An 18,636-nucleotide genomic window follows, 5' to 3' on the forward strand; every position below is an offset into this window, starting at 1 on the left:
TTGCGAAGTGCGCTGTCGCTCGCGTTTCTGAGCGCAGTGTGCGATCGACTGCTTGTTGAAACCCAACGTACAGTCACTGAGCTGGAAGGCGGGCAGCTATTTGCATTCCACTTCGGCGGTCACAACACTAGATCGGATGTAACCGAAACGTCGTGTCCCGTGGCGCCATCTTTGCAGCGTAGTTGAAAACGCGCTATGTAGTTTATGGCCTCCGAGGTTAACACCGCGCCAATTTTAAATCTGGCAGTACGAGTTGGTTCTGCAATCGCTTCGTTCAGCCGTTTACGAATATTAACGAAGTAACGGTCCTCACTAATATAAAATCAGGATATAGATGACAGTTTAAAAAAGTCAGGCTAGATAAATTCACCCGCCATTCGATGAACAGGTTTTTTGGTCAAGAGCATGACCAAACGAGCACAGTGAAAAAAAGACTACACATCACGATGACTTCCGATGATGCTTATTGGTGACGCAAGGACCATACATGTATAGAGGCGTGTGCAAAAAAAATAATGGTAACAACAACAACAACAACAACAAAGCATTTTATCGAACACCATGACGGACATAAACATTTTTGCCACGTGTTGACAATTCACAAGGCACAAACATACAACCTTTAGATCTGATTTAGGTGCGAAATCTCACTTGGTGTAAGCGCAATAATTCGTCACCTAAAACAGATCTAAAGGTTGCACATGTTCCTTGTGAACTGTCATCACGTGGCACGCTTTACCAATAAACGTTGTTAGAAGTCAGCGCTGTGTGCGTCTGTCAATGACCCAGTCTGCAGCGATTTGCTTGTTTGCCATGAGTTACCAACATGCCTAATCCTCTACCCTTGCCAAAAGAGGTTGCTGATCGAGGGTCACGCGATATGATGACACAAATTAAATGGACGCTAAGATGAATATTAAGTCAAGTGCAGCGCTCAGGGGGTGCAGTAACGTCGGACACAGAAAGGAGGCGCTAGGGAGGGAGTGAAATGGCAAATAATTATCGTCCAAAGAAGCAAAAAGGCGCCGCCCGGCCATGGCACTATAGCGCCGACTGCAGAAAACAAAAAAGAATGGAAATTTGTAGGTTTGTATGCCCCGCCAGACAACGCACAACATCTCGCGGGCATCCACGGGACGTAGGATTCAGCGAAGTCCCAACAATGAACAATTGCGGACGTCATTGGGATGCGTTGGCAGAGTTGACCGGCGGCATGTTCGAAACGAGCGCAAAACGATCGAACCAATACGCTGTGCATGAATTTCGTTGTTTTTATTTTCTCGATTAAACCAAAAACGCTGACGGGCCATATATTGGTAACATATATGGAGTTTCAGCTGATTTGGGCCAAGCACTGAAATATAAACATAGGCACTACGCGTGTCGCATTGGCGCAGTATTGTTCTGAGCCGCGTGGAGCACGTGATGATATTTTTTCCAATATCCCGCAACCAGATAGCATCCAAAGACCCGGCCGGGACCGCCGTGGGACATCTTTTCGGTATTTCAGATGGGAGGTTTTCTGGATTAGCGTAGAACTTTTTGGGAACATCCCTATAGAATCTCAACATCCATCCTTAGGATCTGTGTGTTGTCTTAGCCCAGCAAAACTTTACTTAGGGTGCCTTAGAACGCGGAATTGAGATGAAATACACGTTATAGACGTCGCCCCCGAGAGGTACATCCCAGATACACCCGCGTACAGCGCTCATTGCAACTGCCGCAGAAATTCCCCACCGGACCGATCGACTGCGCTGGCGGATAGTACGAGATTAGCATATAAATTTGTGCTCGAATTTTTCTCACGAAAGCTGCTTAAAGAAGAGCGAACGCACGGCGGAAAGCAGCCGTGGGGGTATGGAAGGGAGGGAGGCGGGGCGACGCTGTGCTGCGGCACCAAATGCTTATCTTGCAACCGGGCGCAAGGGGAACTGGCCACTCAATCTCCCACGCGAAAGCAAGAAAGCGGGAAGGCAGCACGGCAGAGAAGGGGGGGGGGGGGGAGCTTCTACTTTGCCAACAACTGCGCTTGTACTTTGCCCGGCTGTGGCGGTCGCCCGCACCGTCTCTTAAAAGCGATCTCCACGCGGCTATGACCTTTGTATGTGCTGTGCATTCGCCGCTCAGTTTCTGTTGAAGCGATAGACCGCACGAACCTTCGCTCGCTGCGGCGGCTGCGCTTGCTGCCAGTGTTTTGACAGTCGTCTGCGGTCATTGAGTGTGACCTGTTCATGTTTGCGTGTGCGCGCTGACACCACGCTTGTTAATTCAGTTAGTAAGCGAATGTGTCCAAGTTTATGCAGCCGATAAAACTACTATCCCTACTCCGAATAGCTCTCTACTAATTTGCTGTCGCAATTGATGCTTCGCCTTTCGGGCGAAACTGCGACATTTTTTTTTATTTGCACCTTTATTTTTATAACGTTAACATTGAAATTTGTCTCAAGAAAGCTATTTGCTAGCTGTATATTTTTAGAAATGTTTCAGAAGGGGTCGCGGGCCACCGCCCCAGGTGCCGTTGACCCTATAGTGCGCGCGCACACACACACACACACACACAGCTGTAAACGAAGTGCTTCTCAATTTTTGGCGATTTGTAACAATTTTTTGCAAAGAGTTTGATGGCCAGAATGAATCTTCTCCCTAGTCAGCAGAGCACATTTTTTTTTCTTAAAATGCAACAAACCTCAGCGAATTCCGCGCAGTGAATACCGAGAAAGAAATGCAAGTGGAATAGCACTTTGCTATTAATTAATCTCATTCCAACATTCGTCCACCCGCTTTCCATAAGCAAAAAAATTCCGAGTTTCGCTCCAAATGCGAAGCATCGATTCTGATGGCAAGCCATTAGACAGCTGTACGAAGTAAGGTTAGTAGTTTTATCGGCTGTATCTATTGCAGTAAACATTTGCTTGCTAACTAAACAAGCACACTGTCACGCACACAAAGGCAAACATAAACAGATCGCACTCAATGGGCCATGGACACTCGTTGTCGGAACGCTGGCGTGAAGAGCGGCAGCAGCCGCGAGCGAACGCTTCGATGCTGCCTTTAGCCTAAAAAACAACGCTTCTTCGAAACTTGAGATTACTGCGAACTCCAAAAATTGGCGCGCGAGAACACGGAACACACGAAGCCACAAGCCATCTCGGCTATTGTAGACTTTGTACCCGCTGAAGATAACATTCAAAATAGGGCGCGCGTGGTTGTGCTAAGCTGTACCACGAGCAGCAACAGCCAAGTTTGTGCATTCGCCTGCCTCCCTCCCCCTTAGTGCGCGATCACCCCCCCCCCACCCCCTTTTCACACACAGCACTGGGCGAATGGGAAGACACCATCCTTCTGAAAGGGAAGACCCCACCAACCCACCATCCTTCTTGGCTAACCTTCTCCACACTTTCCTTATAAAATCGAAATGGAAAGCAGGGAACGTCACATGTTTTGAATGCATTTTCCTGAAATGTGAAACCGTAAAGCATAAAACCAATAAGAAAAGGCAGGGCGCATGTAATAAACAGTTCTTTTTATTGCTCGCCCCTAATCACATTAGGGCCGTGCGCTTCCCAGAGAAATGCTCTTCTTGAAAACAGCGGGGGTTCTCGTTGCTGAACAAAAGAAACCACCGAATAAATAAGAAAATATGTCACTGCTGTAGATGAGACTGATGATGCAGGTTAGCCCTGGAAAAAGAAGAAAGAGGGCAGATGAACCAGCTGCAATGTAGACACCATCCTCCATAGAGATTATTTCTCGCAACATAAATGGGTTCAGAATAAAATGCATTCAGTAAAGCAAAGCATGCCCACTTTGCTTATTTTTTTTTGCATAATGCAGTAAAGCCTTGTTATAACGAAGTTGAAGAGGGAGCCAGAATTAATTTGTTACACCTAATGCTTCGTTATATCCATTCTTGCACATACTGCACTATGAATCTCTCTGGGGATTTCAAGGGGAATTTCACTTACTTCGTTATAACCATTACTTCGTTACATCCAGTTTTGTTATAACAATGTTCGACTGTATATGAGATGCACTGCTGCTTTCGACTCCAAATTAGTGCTGATATCGAAATGCATACTTCGACAGTCTATAACCCCTTCAAGGCACTGGGTGCATAATTGCGCCTGCTAAGATAAGACAATGCATCAAAAGCAAAAACCCCGATGAAAATAATGATACTTAAAACTTGTTGCATACATCTCTAAACATTTTTGATTGGATATGTTACAAGTTGAATAAATATGTGTAAAGCGTTTTAAAAGACGAGCTGGAACGTAGACTGCTGGGTTCTTGCTCTTGAAGTCAGTACGTCGCTGTATAGGGAGTTCACATTGCTTTTTGTGATGCTTTATGTCTGGCGTTATCTTCTAGCAGTTCAATAGGTGCTCCTCCAAGTATCCTAGACACGAAATAATAAATGACGTTCACATGGCTGACATTTCTGTCGAGAGTGCTCGCATGGAAACCGCCACATTCTGCAAACTCAACGAAACACACTGATGAATAGAAAATAATGAATCCGTTATGAAGCTGCATGCTTTTCACGATTCTGCAGATGCAAGAAATGTGGTGAAACTAGATCTTCAATGGATAGAATTATTTGGCGCCTGAAGGGGGAAACGTGCTAGAGAAAACATTCTTGAACTGGCGGAGCTAACGTCATCCTAAAGCAGCAATTTTCCATGCCAAACGATTGCTATTAGAGGTCCACTGCAACGAAATTTCACTTTGGCTAAGTTTGCTATAAATGAGCAGTATGTGTATACAAATGAAGCAATTTTGGCAAAGACTACTTCATCTTTGCCGAGATTGTATAGATTGGAAAGATTCATCTTTACAGAGCTGGCAATGGTGCTTTTTTTTTGTTGTTGTTGTTGTTAGCAGCACCTCACCATCAGATGCAGCATCACAGCCATCACAAAATGGCGACAGAGCATGTTTTTGTGAAGGTTGCTCAGGCAATAATTTTTGCAGATACTAACACTCTTGCAAGGTCTTGCAGATACCACTATCGCAAGATGCACCGGTGTAACCGGCCGCCATTGTTCCTGGTGCTGTGTCAAGCTCGTTATCTGTGTACAGTACCAGGAAAGCTGTCGGATGCATACTTCGACAAGTCCAATGCAGAGTCTCGCGAAAGTGGCATTTTATAGAAGTGATCGCTCGAGAATGTGTGCTTGGTACTGTGGCCAATGAAGTACCAATAGTGACGACAATGCACCGCTGTCATTATGAACGCTTATCAAAGAGAAACACCAGTCTTTGAAGGTGCATTCTGCCCGTCTTGTTTTATTCTGACCGCGTACGTGGTAGGCATGCGATATTTTTCTTTTATTAATCAGTGGCATGTTGCATCACATGCACTTTTATTTTCTTACTTTAAGCCCTAGAAAACTGGGTGCGTGTTAATACGGTAATTGCATCCTGCAACACTATACTATCAGTGTGCATTACACTTAGCTTTAATTGTATTAGTTATTCATGTTCATCAAATAAATATAAAGCTGAAAACGATAAGACTTAACACAAGGTGCCGGTTAAAGGAAAGGAAAGTAGTAGAATTACTAACCGTTTGCTGGTACAAACCATGACTGCTTTGTGCAAATTAGTATGATGAGAGGCTATTACTCGTCAGTGAGCTGCCTTTGCTGATGATGTGGTGGATGACCTCGATGCTTTGCTTAACTGAAAGAGAAATCAACATAAGTTATGTCACAACCGTTGAAAAAACAGTTCTAAAAATTAAGCGAGGTTTCAGAGCAGGCTAGTTGGAATCCCATCACTAGTTGACTTGAAGTGCTTGATGTCTATACTAGTGACAGTTCCTGAAAAAAAAAAAAAACTAGTCTTTTCTTTTTTGCGTACTTCAAAATTATCTTTCTATTCAGGCTACTCAGTGAAAAGAGCTTTGTCTACATCTCAACTTGGTCAATCGTTACAGTTAGTCATTTTTCCAACCCCTCCCATGGGCACTTGAGCACCAAAACCAAAGCACCAGATTCCAGAATATGCGCTCCTTTGCCCACAATATTGCTACACGTAACTACCGTCTTATAAAATTCGAGTTTAGGAGGTAATATGTGCCTTCGGTATATATTAGTGTAACAGAATGGGTACCAAGAGAAGAAAAGCGCAGTCGAGGACGGCTGAAAACTAGGTGGGGCAATGAAGTTAGGAGATTTGCAGGCTCAAATTGGAATCAGCTAGCGCAAGACTGGGGTAATTGGAGATCGCAGGAGGAGGCCTTCGTCCAGCAGTGGACATAAATATAGGCTGATGATGATGATGAAGATGTGCCTGTGGGAGTGTTTTGTGGTTAAATAATTTTCACTAGAGGGCGCCATGATGTCTACAGCTCTGCTTTGTTTGCATTACGGATGCTTCATTTTGCCAGTGTAGAGCATCTATTTGGTCAGCCTTCCAATCCGTAGTTGTGACTGCTAACGTGACACCCAAATCTTGACACTTTCTTTATGCATAAAAAAATAATTCTTTTTGCTGTTTTGCAGTTCAACCACCTTGAATGCCACAACCACCTGGGCTTTATGAGAGGAAATTGAAATTATAGCCTTCAGACTTAAATTGTAAAACTTTTTTTGAAGGGTTGTTACGCACCCTACGTGACTTACGAGGACAACTCAGCTCATGCCTTCGTAATTAAATATACACTGTGAAATATAAAAATACTCCCATAACTAAGGCAAACACTTAAGCAATGCAGATGAAATCTGTCATACCTGAATAAGTCAAATTCTGGGAACTACTATTGAAAGTTTGCACGAGAAAGAGCTTGTATATCTTTCACTCTGATATTGTTTCTAGGCACGTGTTCGATGGAGCAGTACAGTTCTTTCTTTGTCGTTGCGTGCGCGCTTCTTTTTGCATATATACGAAGTGAACAAGCAACAAAGAAATGGTTGTCAGCCTGGCACTTCTTCGTGTCTGCTTGTTGCCCTCGGTGCCCTATTTTCGCACTGTTTATTCAGAATACTACGGGAAACTGATTTTTTTTTTTACCTATACCCCATATTCTTATAAAAGCTTGAGGAAAATCAAGGCGAATACACAACACGCCACATGCAACACACAACATGCAAAATGTGACAACCTAAGTTGCTTGACACGCTTCTGTATCTGTGCCTTTCTCACTGTCCGAGTCTTTCGGAGCATACCCACACAGCATTTGAAGGGAATTAGTGAAAAAAAAAAAAAGGCACACACACACACAGGAGGAAAAGGCGAACACAAGCGCTACTTTTAACTGTTGCGAGAAAAAAAATTTTGGCTAGAAAAAAAAAAAGGAAAGGCAGGGCTGGTATGTTGTAGTGCTGCCTCTTCCCGATGCCAATGCCTTTCGGCACTTTTCGTGTTCATGAGGCCACTTTCAAAGCTCCTCCCGGGGCGGGGCGTCGCTTGACCACTCAAAACGCGAAAGGTGCCGAAAGGCATTGACATCGGGAAGAGGCATTGCTACAAAAAACCGTCTAGAACTATTGCCAGTTGGAAAGATAGCTAGTGTTGCACGTTATCCGAGAAAGTCTAGGTCGCTTGAGCACTCAAGAACGCGAAAAAGCGCCGAAAGGCATTGGCATTGGGAAAAGACATTGCTACAAGATAATTACCTGGAACTGTTGCCAGTTAGTAGGATAGCTAGTGTCGCACGTTATCCGAGAAAGTCTAGCAATGACGAAGCAACAAGCGAAGTGAGGACGATTCGCACCTAAAGGAGGACTTCGCATACCTTTGTGGCAGGACCAGCAGCCTTTGACAACATGGAACCACTGGCTTTAGACAGCACGTCCTGTCCGTTGGTCATCAAGCCACTGTCTGAACCGCTGCCGTCGCTGGCTGTCGAGTCATTGCGCGAACGTGCTCGTCTCTTCTGCTGCCGACCTTTTGTGCCAGCAGGCGGCGACTGCATCAACGTGTCTGCACAAGAGATGAATGTCGTGTATCCACCGGTTAAGCTAATTAAGTAATTAATCTGCACGTTACTGAACTTCTCCAATGAAGAGGCTATACTATTTATTTTTTTAATGCTGTAAGTACACCCACTCGACAGCTGCATTATGTTGTAGTAAGCACATGACCCAAATTAGTGCGTTTTTGCTCTCGTAAGACGTTTCTGACTTGCCACGCTAGCCCAGTGGCAATGGTGTAGCGCTGCCGAGTTTGAGGTTGCCCGTTCAATCCCGGCAGCGGCAGCCAGATTTCGATGGAGGTGAAACATAAAAAACACTTGCGTAATTGAATTTGCAAGCATGTTAAGAATCCCAGGCGCTCAAAGTTAATCCGGAGTCCCCCACTACGGGATGCATCATAATTGTATCATGGTTTTGGCACTTAAAACACCAGAACTTAGTTTGAATTAAGACGTTCCTGCGTAGAGGAAAGAAAAAAAAAAACTAGGCGAGACCGCCACATGAGAATCTTGAAGCTTAGTAATTAAAAATCGAAAGGACGAGTCATGGAAAAAGCACCTGAGTGCATAATGGCAAGCAGTGGTTTCTTGTCCTTCCGTATGGCCGTGCTGGGTTCGTTGTCTACAGCGCCATTTGCAAAGCCACTTGGAAGTTCAAACCTGCAGCTAAACTTGTGGACGCTCCAAAGCTAGTGTTGCCATTGTGGCAGTAAGAATGTTACGAAGTATCGACGCTGAGAACTAAAGGCATCGAATGCGGCAAGCCGAAAGTGAGCAGCTTGGGCTGGAGAATGCGGCGGCAATTGTGGCAGCAAGTGGTAAACTTCCCTAGGACCAAGCCACGTCTGGAGTGCTGTTACTAGGATTCAGCACATGATGTGCTCATTTCCCAAGCTTCCTCAAGGGAAAGCGGAAACAGAACGGTGTAAGAGAAGGTCGCATTGCACAAAGGGGAAACTTCTTGACTACAGTAGAATCTCGATGATACGATCACGGCTAATACGAATTTCCGGATGATACGAATTTTTCTGTGGTCCCAGCTGAGCCCCATTACTTTGCAACGTGCTAGAGAACGGTTGTTACGAATCGATTTTCGACCCGCGTCGGTTGATACGAATAAACGCCGCCCCACCGACGGCCGCGAAAAAGAACAGCGCGCAGTCACGCGTTTTCTCCCTTTCTCTTTTGGTGCGGAGGCGCATTTGTTGGCAGAGTAGAAGCCGCCCCCCCCCCTCCCTTTTTCCCTTTCTCCTGCGTTGCCTTCTTCCCGCTTTGCTCCTTTCGGTGGGAGATTGCGTCGCCAGTTACCCTTGTGCCCGCTTGCAAGATACGCATTTGGTGCCCCGCAGCACAGCGTCGGCTCCCATACCCTTCGGGCTTTCGCGCGACAGAAGCAGGGCCGGGCTCGACTGGCGCGCCCGGCCGTGACAGAAGTCGCGTTTGCTCTCCGCTGTGCGTTCGCTCTCCGTGCGTGAAGGCGCGCGTCCCCCACGCGAAAGGCGCGCTTTCACTCGCACATACGGCGCGCGGTGACGATTTTATCGCCCTTGGACTCATGCTCCACGTCTCATGCTCCTCCTCCGCATCGCCTTCGTTGATCTGCTCTCCCGTCTGTGGGCGCACCTCGTTGAGAAGCGTGCTCGCTACCGCCCTTGTTGGCGAGATTTTCCAGCGGAAGCCGCATTATAACCAGTATTTCGTCTCATGCGGCTGCACTGTAAGCGGTATGTGTATACATGGAGTTCTATGGGAGGGTAAACGGGAGTCGGAAAAGGCCGCATTGTAGCCAGTTCTGCGCTATAAACAGTTACATTATAAGTGATCTATACTGTAAATGCTTTTTACGTGCGCGTGCCTGAGTGAGTTCACCTCCGACTCTTTAATTTAGCTAGTTTTAATTGTGTTTCGATGATACGAATTTCGGCTAATACGAATATTTTCCGTGACCCCGTGAGATTCGTATCATCGAGATTTCACTGTACATGCTCTCTCAAAGCGTTTTCCCATCGCCACGCATTCCTGTGTACCATACAGATCCCTCACGTGAACACCACGAGCAGGTCTCACCACGGCTCAAATGCTGCCACGAACATGGTCTCGTCCTCAACCTGCACCCCGAGCGCTGAGACAATCGAACAGGATGTGCAAACACAATCCTACTTGTTGCTTTTAGTGTTAGCATCCCCATTTTAACAGCGGTCTTTCAGTTGTATGAAAAAACTTGCTTGCAGAGTCTGTTCTACTTCATAACAGAACAATAAGATCAAGTAAGCAACAAATAAACCTGAAGCACCAAATTTGCAGCAAGTGGTTTGAAAGTGTAAGTTGCATAAAGACACACAAAAAAATTACGCAGGTCCAACGCACATCTTGGAATCTACGAGTAGTGAACCTCTCGTGAAACGGTTAATCAAATACTACAAATTTGCCTATTTCATTCCTGCTTCTCTCATGTAAAGGGAACCTGCGCATTTGCTCTTGTGCACCCATGCTACACAATGCAACACCTGCGGCAATCATCTCAAAGAGCTAGTTGTCAGCACGATAAAAGTATACGTGCGATTGCGGCCTAATGGCATTGGGCTGCCGCGCTGGAGGACTGAGGTTCAATCCCACCATTGGGCATATAATTCAATTTTTTTGTTTAACTATGACCTATTCAGCAAGACTGCAGCAGCACTCAGCAGCCACGGTCAGAAAAGTCCCAGAGTGTTTGCAGAGAAAGAGCTTCGCTTTAAAAAGCTCACCTTGGGCCTCCTGACGCGAAAGCCGGAATGACTTTGAAAGAAACTGCTGCTTGGCATCCCAGAGCATCTGCTGCCTCTGGACAACGTCTGGATACCTGGACACACAAAAGGCCGGCTGCAATTAGCAGTACTTCAATTGCAGAAAAGGGTGTCACGGCGGCAGGACGCAAAAAGCATGCGAACAAAGCACAAACCTTCAACCACTGTTGCAGCTTTTTTGTAAATATTGAACACGTCACAGCTCACTCTCTATACAAGATGCAACAGTTTTGTGCAGTGCTCACAGAATGAAATGCGACAAGTTAAGGTAGGCTGATGCACATACTTTCCTTTCTATCATCTGCACTTGATGCGACACTGGCACAATTTTCCAAACAAGACAGAAGTTCAGAGGAAGATCGAGGCTTGAAGTGACTAACCATGGTTAGAACAAGGAATGTGCCTGGAGCCATCGTTTCGACAAGGGGCTGCTGCGCTGACAAAGACATGTCCTCTTGTTGAAAAGCTGGCACCAGCGACATTCCTTGTTCGACCACTCCTCATCGCATTTGTGTAATTTTGCCTTGTACACTTAGATCAGAGTTCACAACACCTTTAGTGACCAGATTCATAGTGACATGACATGGTACACTTAAATTATTTCACATATGGAGTTTTCTACTTGAAGTTTCCCTGTCGTGTTTTACTCCATCAGCATGTATGTCAACTTCTCCATTGGCGACTTTCATTGGCACATCTAGAGCACCCACTTCAATCCTTGAGCAAGTACTCAAATTTCTCAAATCCTATATTGTCAATGCTCAAGAATGAGCCCGTGAATTCCAGCTGAACTTACCTTGCTACGAAATCTCGATCATAAGGCAGCATAAACTCCCAGCCATCTGGCGTTGGCTTTGCCATCTCCTCTAGAAGTGTTTTGACGTCTATCACAGGGAGCTGAAATCGGAAAACGAGAACTCATTGAACTCTCAATGGAGACAAGAACTCAACCCAGGAGTTGTTACCCTAATTTCTTAGCGAAAGCATAGTCCCTCAATACTTTTCTGGTCACGAAACTCCGCCGTCACTCTATGGGAGAGCTTGATATGTCGCATGAAGGCGCCGCCCTGCGGCGCCACCGTAGCTGAAAGGCCACCTTTCTCCGTGGTAAACCCGGAGAGACTGCAGACGCGGCTGGCGTGGGCTGAAAGTTTGGACGCGTACTTTATATTTGTGATTGATTTTTAGGCAAGATCCAAATTCTGTCATTCTGTGGCACGTTCGCCTGACGATGCCGTTCAGGTGTTGTGTGCCGGGGGGCCGTTGCGGCTACAAAGGCACTCCCGAAACGGTATCGCTACGTTGAATGCCGAGTGTTGGTGAGCACTTCGAGAATTGGAAGCGAGCCATACCGCGGCAAGAAACGGACGATTTCAGCTTCGAGTCCAAGCATGAGATTGTGTGCGCGAATCACTTTGATCCATCATCCATCTCCGTACGGATGATTTCACGATAAACATTGACGCCGTATCGTTGCCGAGGGACAAACCGCGCCTCAGGCCAACTGTCATTCCTCGTGTTTTCGACGGCCTGTGTGTGCGCGTTTGTGCGTGCGTGTGTGTGTGTGTGTGTGTGTGTGTGTGCGTTCGTGTGTGTGTGATTCTCAGCCTGTTCTGTCTACAATATTTGTTTCATTTATATATTGCAAATAAAATCGGTGCCTATTAGTATCTCCATGAGAATATAAGCACACATAAAAACTTTGTTCTGGTTTAAACAATAAAATATTTATGACCTCCAACCATGATTGCACTGTGTGTGTGTTGATATTTATAGACGGCAAATTATTCGCATAACCACTTAGTTTGAGTTCATGCCTATGGATTTCGCATGCTGATAGCAACAGCTATTGACAATTGTAACATTTGCTTAAGGTTGCTACCTCAGCGCTGTGCGGCTCACAAAAGGGCCATGCCACAGAAGTAATTTTGTTTCCTGAAGCAAAGTAGGCTTCCAGCCGTGATAAATGGGACATTATGAACATAGTGCAACAGGAAAAAACAAGCTGTCAGTTTTCTGTGTCAATACAACTTTCAGATCGTTTTTCACTCTACACTACAGCAGTGCTGAGTGAAAGCGAAAATTAAATGTTATTTCTCATGAGAATTTTCGCGAGTTAAAACGGCTACATTTGCTTCAAAGAAAGTTCGCGATTCAAATACTATCATGCGTCGCTGTTCGCCAAGGAGGTATGGTACTGAGTGCAACGGACCGTCAATCCTCGTCACTCTGCTTGTGCGAGTTAGAGAATAATAAGTGCTGGGCTGAGTCAGTCGGGTATAATAATCCGTTTGGGTTTTCATAGGGTACATTGACAACGAAAATCGTGTTTGAAAACTTTGTCGCACATTTGGAATAATATACGCACGAAAGCTAGCAAAGCTTGCGATACATGAAAAATGACAATACTACCCTTCAAGCAAGCGTTTCATTCACGGCTACGATCTGCCGATGTACCTGTTCCAAACTAATTCTGACGTCATAGAACATTTTATCTTACGTGCGATTAGAATCTGTCACCGTCGCCTGAACGGTTCGAGTGCAATCGGAATTCACTAACATCACACGACCTTGAGCTCAGGTTGTCGTTTACTGGCAACGCCACGCCGCTAATGTCTTATTCTTTGTACGGCGCATAAAGGCCGCTTAAAAGTTTTTAATCGAAGCCGGTTGGGCCAACTAACGACAGATTTATCAGTAAGAACAATTCTATGCGCGTCGTCTGCTGACACACGGAGCCGCCAGCCGACTTTGAGATTGTTTACTTTTTGTACGTGCCTTGATTTCAATTAGAAAACACTCTCAGATGTTCAAGTTTGGATAATGTAACTGGCTACGACAAAATAGAATGTAAATAAAATCTAAAAGAAGCTGGGCTTTCGACCGCAACGCGACCAGAGCAGAAAAAATACCGCCGCCGCCTGCGGCGGCCGCTCGGCTAGGTGGCCTTTCTTTTACTACGGCGCCCCTAGCGGCAGGCGCTGGCTCTATATTAAACTGAGGCGGGAGTTTCGTGACCAGAAAAAGCTATTAAGTGACTATGGCGAAAGGTAGCATTGTAATGAATTTTGACAATTGGTTTTGGCCATTCTTATGTAAAGTTTTAATAAGCTCCAGTGTCTTTCGAGAAAAAAAAATAGTGCGAGTGCACAACCTATACAAAATGTGTTTTTTTTTTATTGAAATGTGACTAAACTTTCAAATACATTTCGTGAAATAAATTTTTGGGCTTTCTTTTCGAACAAACAACCTGAGCTGCTTATTCAAGTGAGTTTTCAGAAGGCCATGCCCTTGCTTACCGGAATGCGACAGGCTACTTACGGCTACAGTCAAACCTCGATATAACAAACCTCAATTAAACGAAATTCGCGATGTAACGAACTATTTTTTATTTCCCCATCTTAGTTCCATTGAATTAACGAAACCTCGATATAACAAAATTCTCAATATAACAAAGTTTTAGCTGCAAGTACAACCTCATTATATCGAGGTTTGACTGTAGCTCCAAAAATAAAGAAATGAAAAGCCAAAAGATAATTCAGAACAATGTTAAAAGGGGACATGAGTTTTGAACCTGCCCTCTTTTTTTCACTAAACTTAATGAAATGATACAACCTTAACAGTTTTACGAGCTGAATTCTAATACGTATGCAAATGCTCTTAGGGAAGGCTAATGAAATAATTGGTGATTGCAACAACAATGCAACAAAGGCTTCTTTCTATACTCTCTTTCAATCAACGCAGGCAATGCCATAACAGCTAAAGACTACTATCCCTGCATGCATTCGTGAATAAAACAGCAGTGTATACCACACAAAGAAAGACGCGGGTAATCGGTTGCATTTGCGAGAGGGAAGGAAAATTTTAGCAACTCTAGGAAGCAGCACATTAGTATCGGACCTCCGACTTTTTTACAAAAATTGCCTTGAATCAGCAAGTTTCAAAAAAGAAAAAAAAAGAAAAAAGAAGCACGAAGTTTACAAATCGACACCTCTGCACAAAAACCGACATCGCAGTTCTGTGAACTACATCTATACCTCAAGCAAACAAATGAGATGTATGAATTTACAGCTTGTGTGAAGTCATCGCAATGCTTACGGGGGTTTTTATAAAAGTCCTTCCGATAGATTATTGGTATATGTTAGAGAGGTCTATAATACATCAATTTTGTCCACTTTAGATGTGTTACAGTAGACTTTAGTTAATTCGACCCCAGTTAATTCATACCCAACCGAAGGTCCAAGCCGGCGCCCATACATTTCTATGGGCCAAAGCTTTCGTTATTTCAATCCTAAAATTTGCCTTTGCCAGATAATTCGAACTTGACTACGGGCATATGTCTCTGTATGCCGTGGGGTAGATCAGGTGGGGTGTGTACAGATTTATGGCGACCTCTTTGTTGGCAGGGGAGCTGCAGAGCTTAGGAGCAGTGAATGCATTGAACACGTGTCATCTCCCGTCCAACACTTCTTGTTTTGGGCCTGCCCTAAGAATATTTTCAAGCCATAACCGTAGCTCACAATTTATTCACAAGCTCACAATGTATTTACGTGACTCTAATACACACCTTTTCTTTTTTCAGTAAAGCTGGGCCGAAAATTGCCTACGTGGTGCAATCGGACCGAATACCAAAACTGCCTTCGCGGCGTTCGTATGCTTTACCGCACAACACGAAAGTATTGCGGCGAAGCTCACTTAAAGAGACGTGCAGCGAAGCTAGCTTTATAAAACCGGCCACCTTGCGCAACACACCTCATCCATTTTCCTTGCTAAAAATCGGGTACACGTTCGATTTCTACTTTGTTTGGGAGCTTTAATGCCGCTGCTATGCTATATTTATACTTTGGACACATGGAAAGCGGGCGCGCGTTTGTTTTGGGGGTGTGTTGATATTGTTCAAATTACTGGGAAACAAATCAGCAGTGTGCGTAGGCATTTTTTTTTTCTGCATCTTCTTTAATTCGACTCGCCGGATAATTGGATCAATTTCGTCGGTCCCGTCAAGGTCAAATCAACGGAAGTCGGCTAGGTGCTGTTTAAGGAATTGTGATGTCTTATTGCTGAGTAACGGAGTTGTAAACTTAAAACTTGAGTTTCTTGAAAATTTGCAATCTTCAAGAATTATTTTGAAATCATTTACAACATAAACTGAACATCCACATCCTGGTTACTAGACATTTACTTTTTCTTTATATGCCACAAATCTCATTAAAACCGGTGCAGTGGCTGCTGAGAAAAACTACTTTTCCACTCCGGCCTATTTATATAGGAGCTCCCAAGCCAAAGCTTCGTCTTAAAGAGACACTAAAGGCAAATTTTATGTCAAGCTTAAGCGATAGATTAATGCTCCAAAATGTCCAAGGCATCAATAATACTAGGAGAGAACTTATCAAATGAGAAATTGAGGTATATGTAGGATACGATTTGAGACTCTACCGGGACATTTTAGTAGCACTAGCCTGACGAAGCCTCATTATAACTGTGTCACTAGAACTCAACCACTGATAATAAAAATATTACTGTGTTGCATTATAAGATGGAAGGAAATGCTACTTTTCAACTTCTACTCGATTCTTAGAACTAATAGACGTTACCCTTGACAATGACGCGGGTGGTCAGAAGGTTTTGTTTTCGCTTGACCCAGCACCACCGGCAGTCTAACATTTTGGTTGGCGTAGTTACCAAACTACCAAAACTACCAAAGCGCTTGTCTCTGTCTTCGCTTCCTGTGTATGTTGTCTTTTTGTTGCCCTAATTTTCTCATCAGCAGTGATAGTTGCGGTGTCGCGTACTTGTGCGCTGATTTTGCTGGCTCCTGAAGCTCATATACTACCTGCAAGCAGCACAAAATGCCGCATCTATGTGATGTCCTGGCTCTGTTTCTCGCTGTGTTTTCACGTTTTACACAATAAACTGTAGTGCCGGCTCTCGGGTACCGTTTTACTCATCGACTGCAGCAATGGGCCGTGACGATATATGCAGCATCACACTGCATCACACGTAGCGGGCAATTTGAATTGCATTAGAGGAATGCAAAAACTTCAGTCGAAATTTTTCTCTGGGACTAAGTCTTTTCTAGGCACGAAACCAGCACTGCGAGGTGTCTGGAATGGTATTCTAACAGTCCACATGAACTTAATAGTTGCCTTTAGTGTCCCTTCAAGCCTCAGAGGTCTGAAACTATTCGCCATTAAACGGACGGACGGACACATTTCTGCGACCAGAGCCCACAGGACACAGCTTGCATTCGCGAACATGTTCGTCACGCACGAAGTAGCACGAAGGTTCATAAACAATATGTCGCCCAACGTAACCTTAACGTCCACAAGTTGTGGCTGTAACACATCAAGTTGTCATTCCGTAGACATCATCGCAGATCGTAAACACTGTTGCAGTGAAACGCACACTTCTGTGACCGCACTAGTACTTGCATAGCTTCGATACTGTTGCCTGCTAAGTATGAAACGGAGTACAGATGCATGGTTAGAGACGAAAAAGCATAGGGATAAGAAAAAAAATGTTTAAAAGAAAAGTAATACTCACCCTCACAGTGTCGGCAAACTTGGTCTGCGTGACAAACCTCGACTGAGTGAAGAGAAACATCTGAAAAAGAGCCCGAAAGCAAACTTGAAATTAACTGGTAAAAGATATGCTCTAAAAGAAACTTTACCTTTCTCTTCAGGAAATGTGATAAAATAAAGATTAAGCCCCCCCCCCTTTTATTTTAGCACCCACATTTATTCAATGACAACTTGTGCCCTCAGTTTCGCATTAGGCTGTAGCTGTTGCCACTCATTTTTTGCTTACTGTGTTTCATTGGCTTTTTATTTAATAGGTAGTAACGAAACTCCTCACTAAAAGCGATATCGCAATTCTGTATACCGCATCTATGGAGACATATAAAGTGGATATAAATGATGTATTCAGAAAACATTTAATGACCGCATCACTAGTGTAGCCTCCACAGAAATGCCTGCTAAGAACGAACTTGAGTGTAGATCCAAGAATGCATACATCAAAATGCCTGTGTTAGACATTTGTTCCCCTTACAACAAACATCAAAGCAAGAAGCGAAATTCAATGTTAATTTACATATATCTCGGTATATATGGCTTGTAATTAGTCAACCATTTCTGTTTTAATTGTGCAAGTGTCTCAACACTTCGATACAATTAAAGTAAAAGCTTTCTCTGACTCTTTCTCCGACTTTGCAGTTTGTCAGTTACTGGTCATTTATGGCCAACTTGGTACACTTTTGTCTCTAGTTGTCTTGCGACAACTAGAGACATAAGTAAAATAATTAAATAAAAACGTCCTTGGAAGTTTCCATTTATTGTCTTGGCATCCCTTCGCAGCGCTAGTGAAATTTAGTTATATTATGAGGTTTTAAATACATGGTGTTCTATGAACGAGACGTTATAAAAAGTTAAATACTTTGTTATACAAAGAATTTCGTTATATCTAGGTTTAACTGTATATAACATCATTTTCTTCAACTGCCCGTCATCCTTCGGTCCAACACTCGTGAGCATAAATAAGTATATGGACCACAGCTCTGACATAAAAACAATTTCTCGGCAACTCAGAGTGACAATTGGAAACAGACGAATGCATTGCAGTGTTTGCAATGCCAAGCCTGAAATGTAGTCTTCAGTTTCGAGTTACATGCCAAGGCATCGACGATATTCACTTTTTTCGCAGAATGCCTGGTCTGCACACTTTTGAACAAGGGTGCACATTTAACACGTGTCTTGTCATGTCTGCTATATTGGTCAGCGATACAAAATTGTAAACGTTAAATGCTCATCATTATAAGTGGATGTGTTTATTTCCCCACTTCCTCATCTCATTTCTATCAGCTCATTTGACAATGAAATGCTGCAGAAGAGCTGGTGACGAAAGTTTTCAACGTTCCCGATATCATCCCAT

The 18,636-nt window shown here is 44.1% G+C and overlaps 1 protein-coding gene across 1 annotated transcript in view; it reads right to left on the reverse strand.

Annotated features, from left to right (window-relative positions):
- Window positions 1-3,506: 3,506 nt before the first annotated feature.
- The window catches only part of LOC119453119 (DNA-directed RNA polymerase III subunit RPC5-like), a 28,408-nt gene continuing 13,278 nt past the window's right edge, over window positions 3,507-18,636 (reverse strand). Inside the window, exons 11-16 of the mRNA XM_049667866.1 lie at window positions 17,251-17,310; window positions 11,504-11,604; window positions 10,669-10,763; window positions 7,742-7,929; window positions 5,570-5,685; window positions 3,507-3,680 (exon numbers count right to left, since the gene is read on the reverse strand). Coding sequence (XP_049523823.1) covers window positions 5,632-5,685; window positions 7,742-7,929; window positions 10,669-10,763; window positions 11,504-11,604; window positions 17,251-17,310 — 498 coding nt within the window. The 3' untranslated portion in view covers window positions 3,507-3,680; window positions 5,570-5,631. The remainder of the gene's footprint in view (window positions 3,681-5,569; window positions 5,686-7,741; window positions 7,930-10,668; window positions 10,764-11,503; window positions 11,605-17,250; window positions 17,311-18,636) is intronic.

Source organism: Dermacentor silvarum, chromosome 5 (assembly GCF_013339745.2).
Source record: "Dermacentor silvarum isolate Dsil-2018 chromosome 5, BIME_Dsil_1.4, whole genome shotgun sequence".
In the NCBI taxonomy this organism is placed as follows: Eukaryota; Metazoa; Arthropoda; class Arachnida; order Ixodida; family Ixodidae; genus Dermacentor; species Dermacentor silvarum.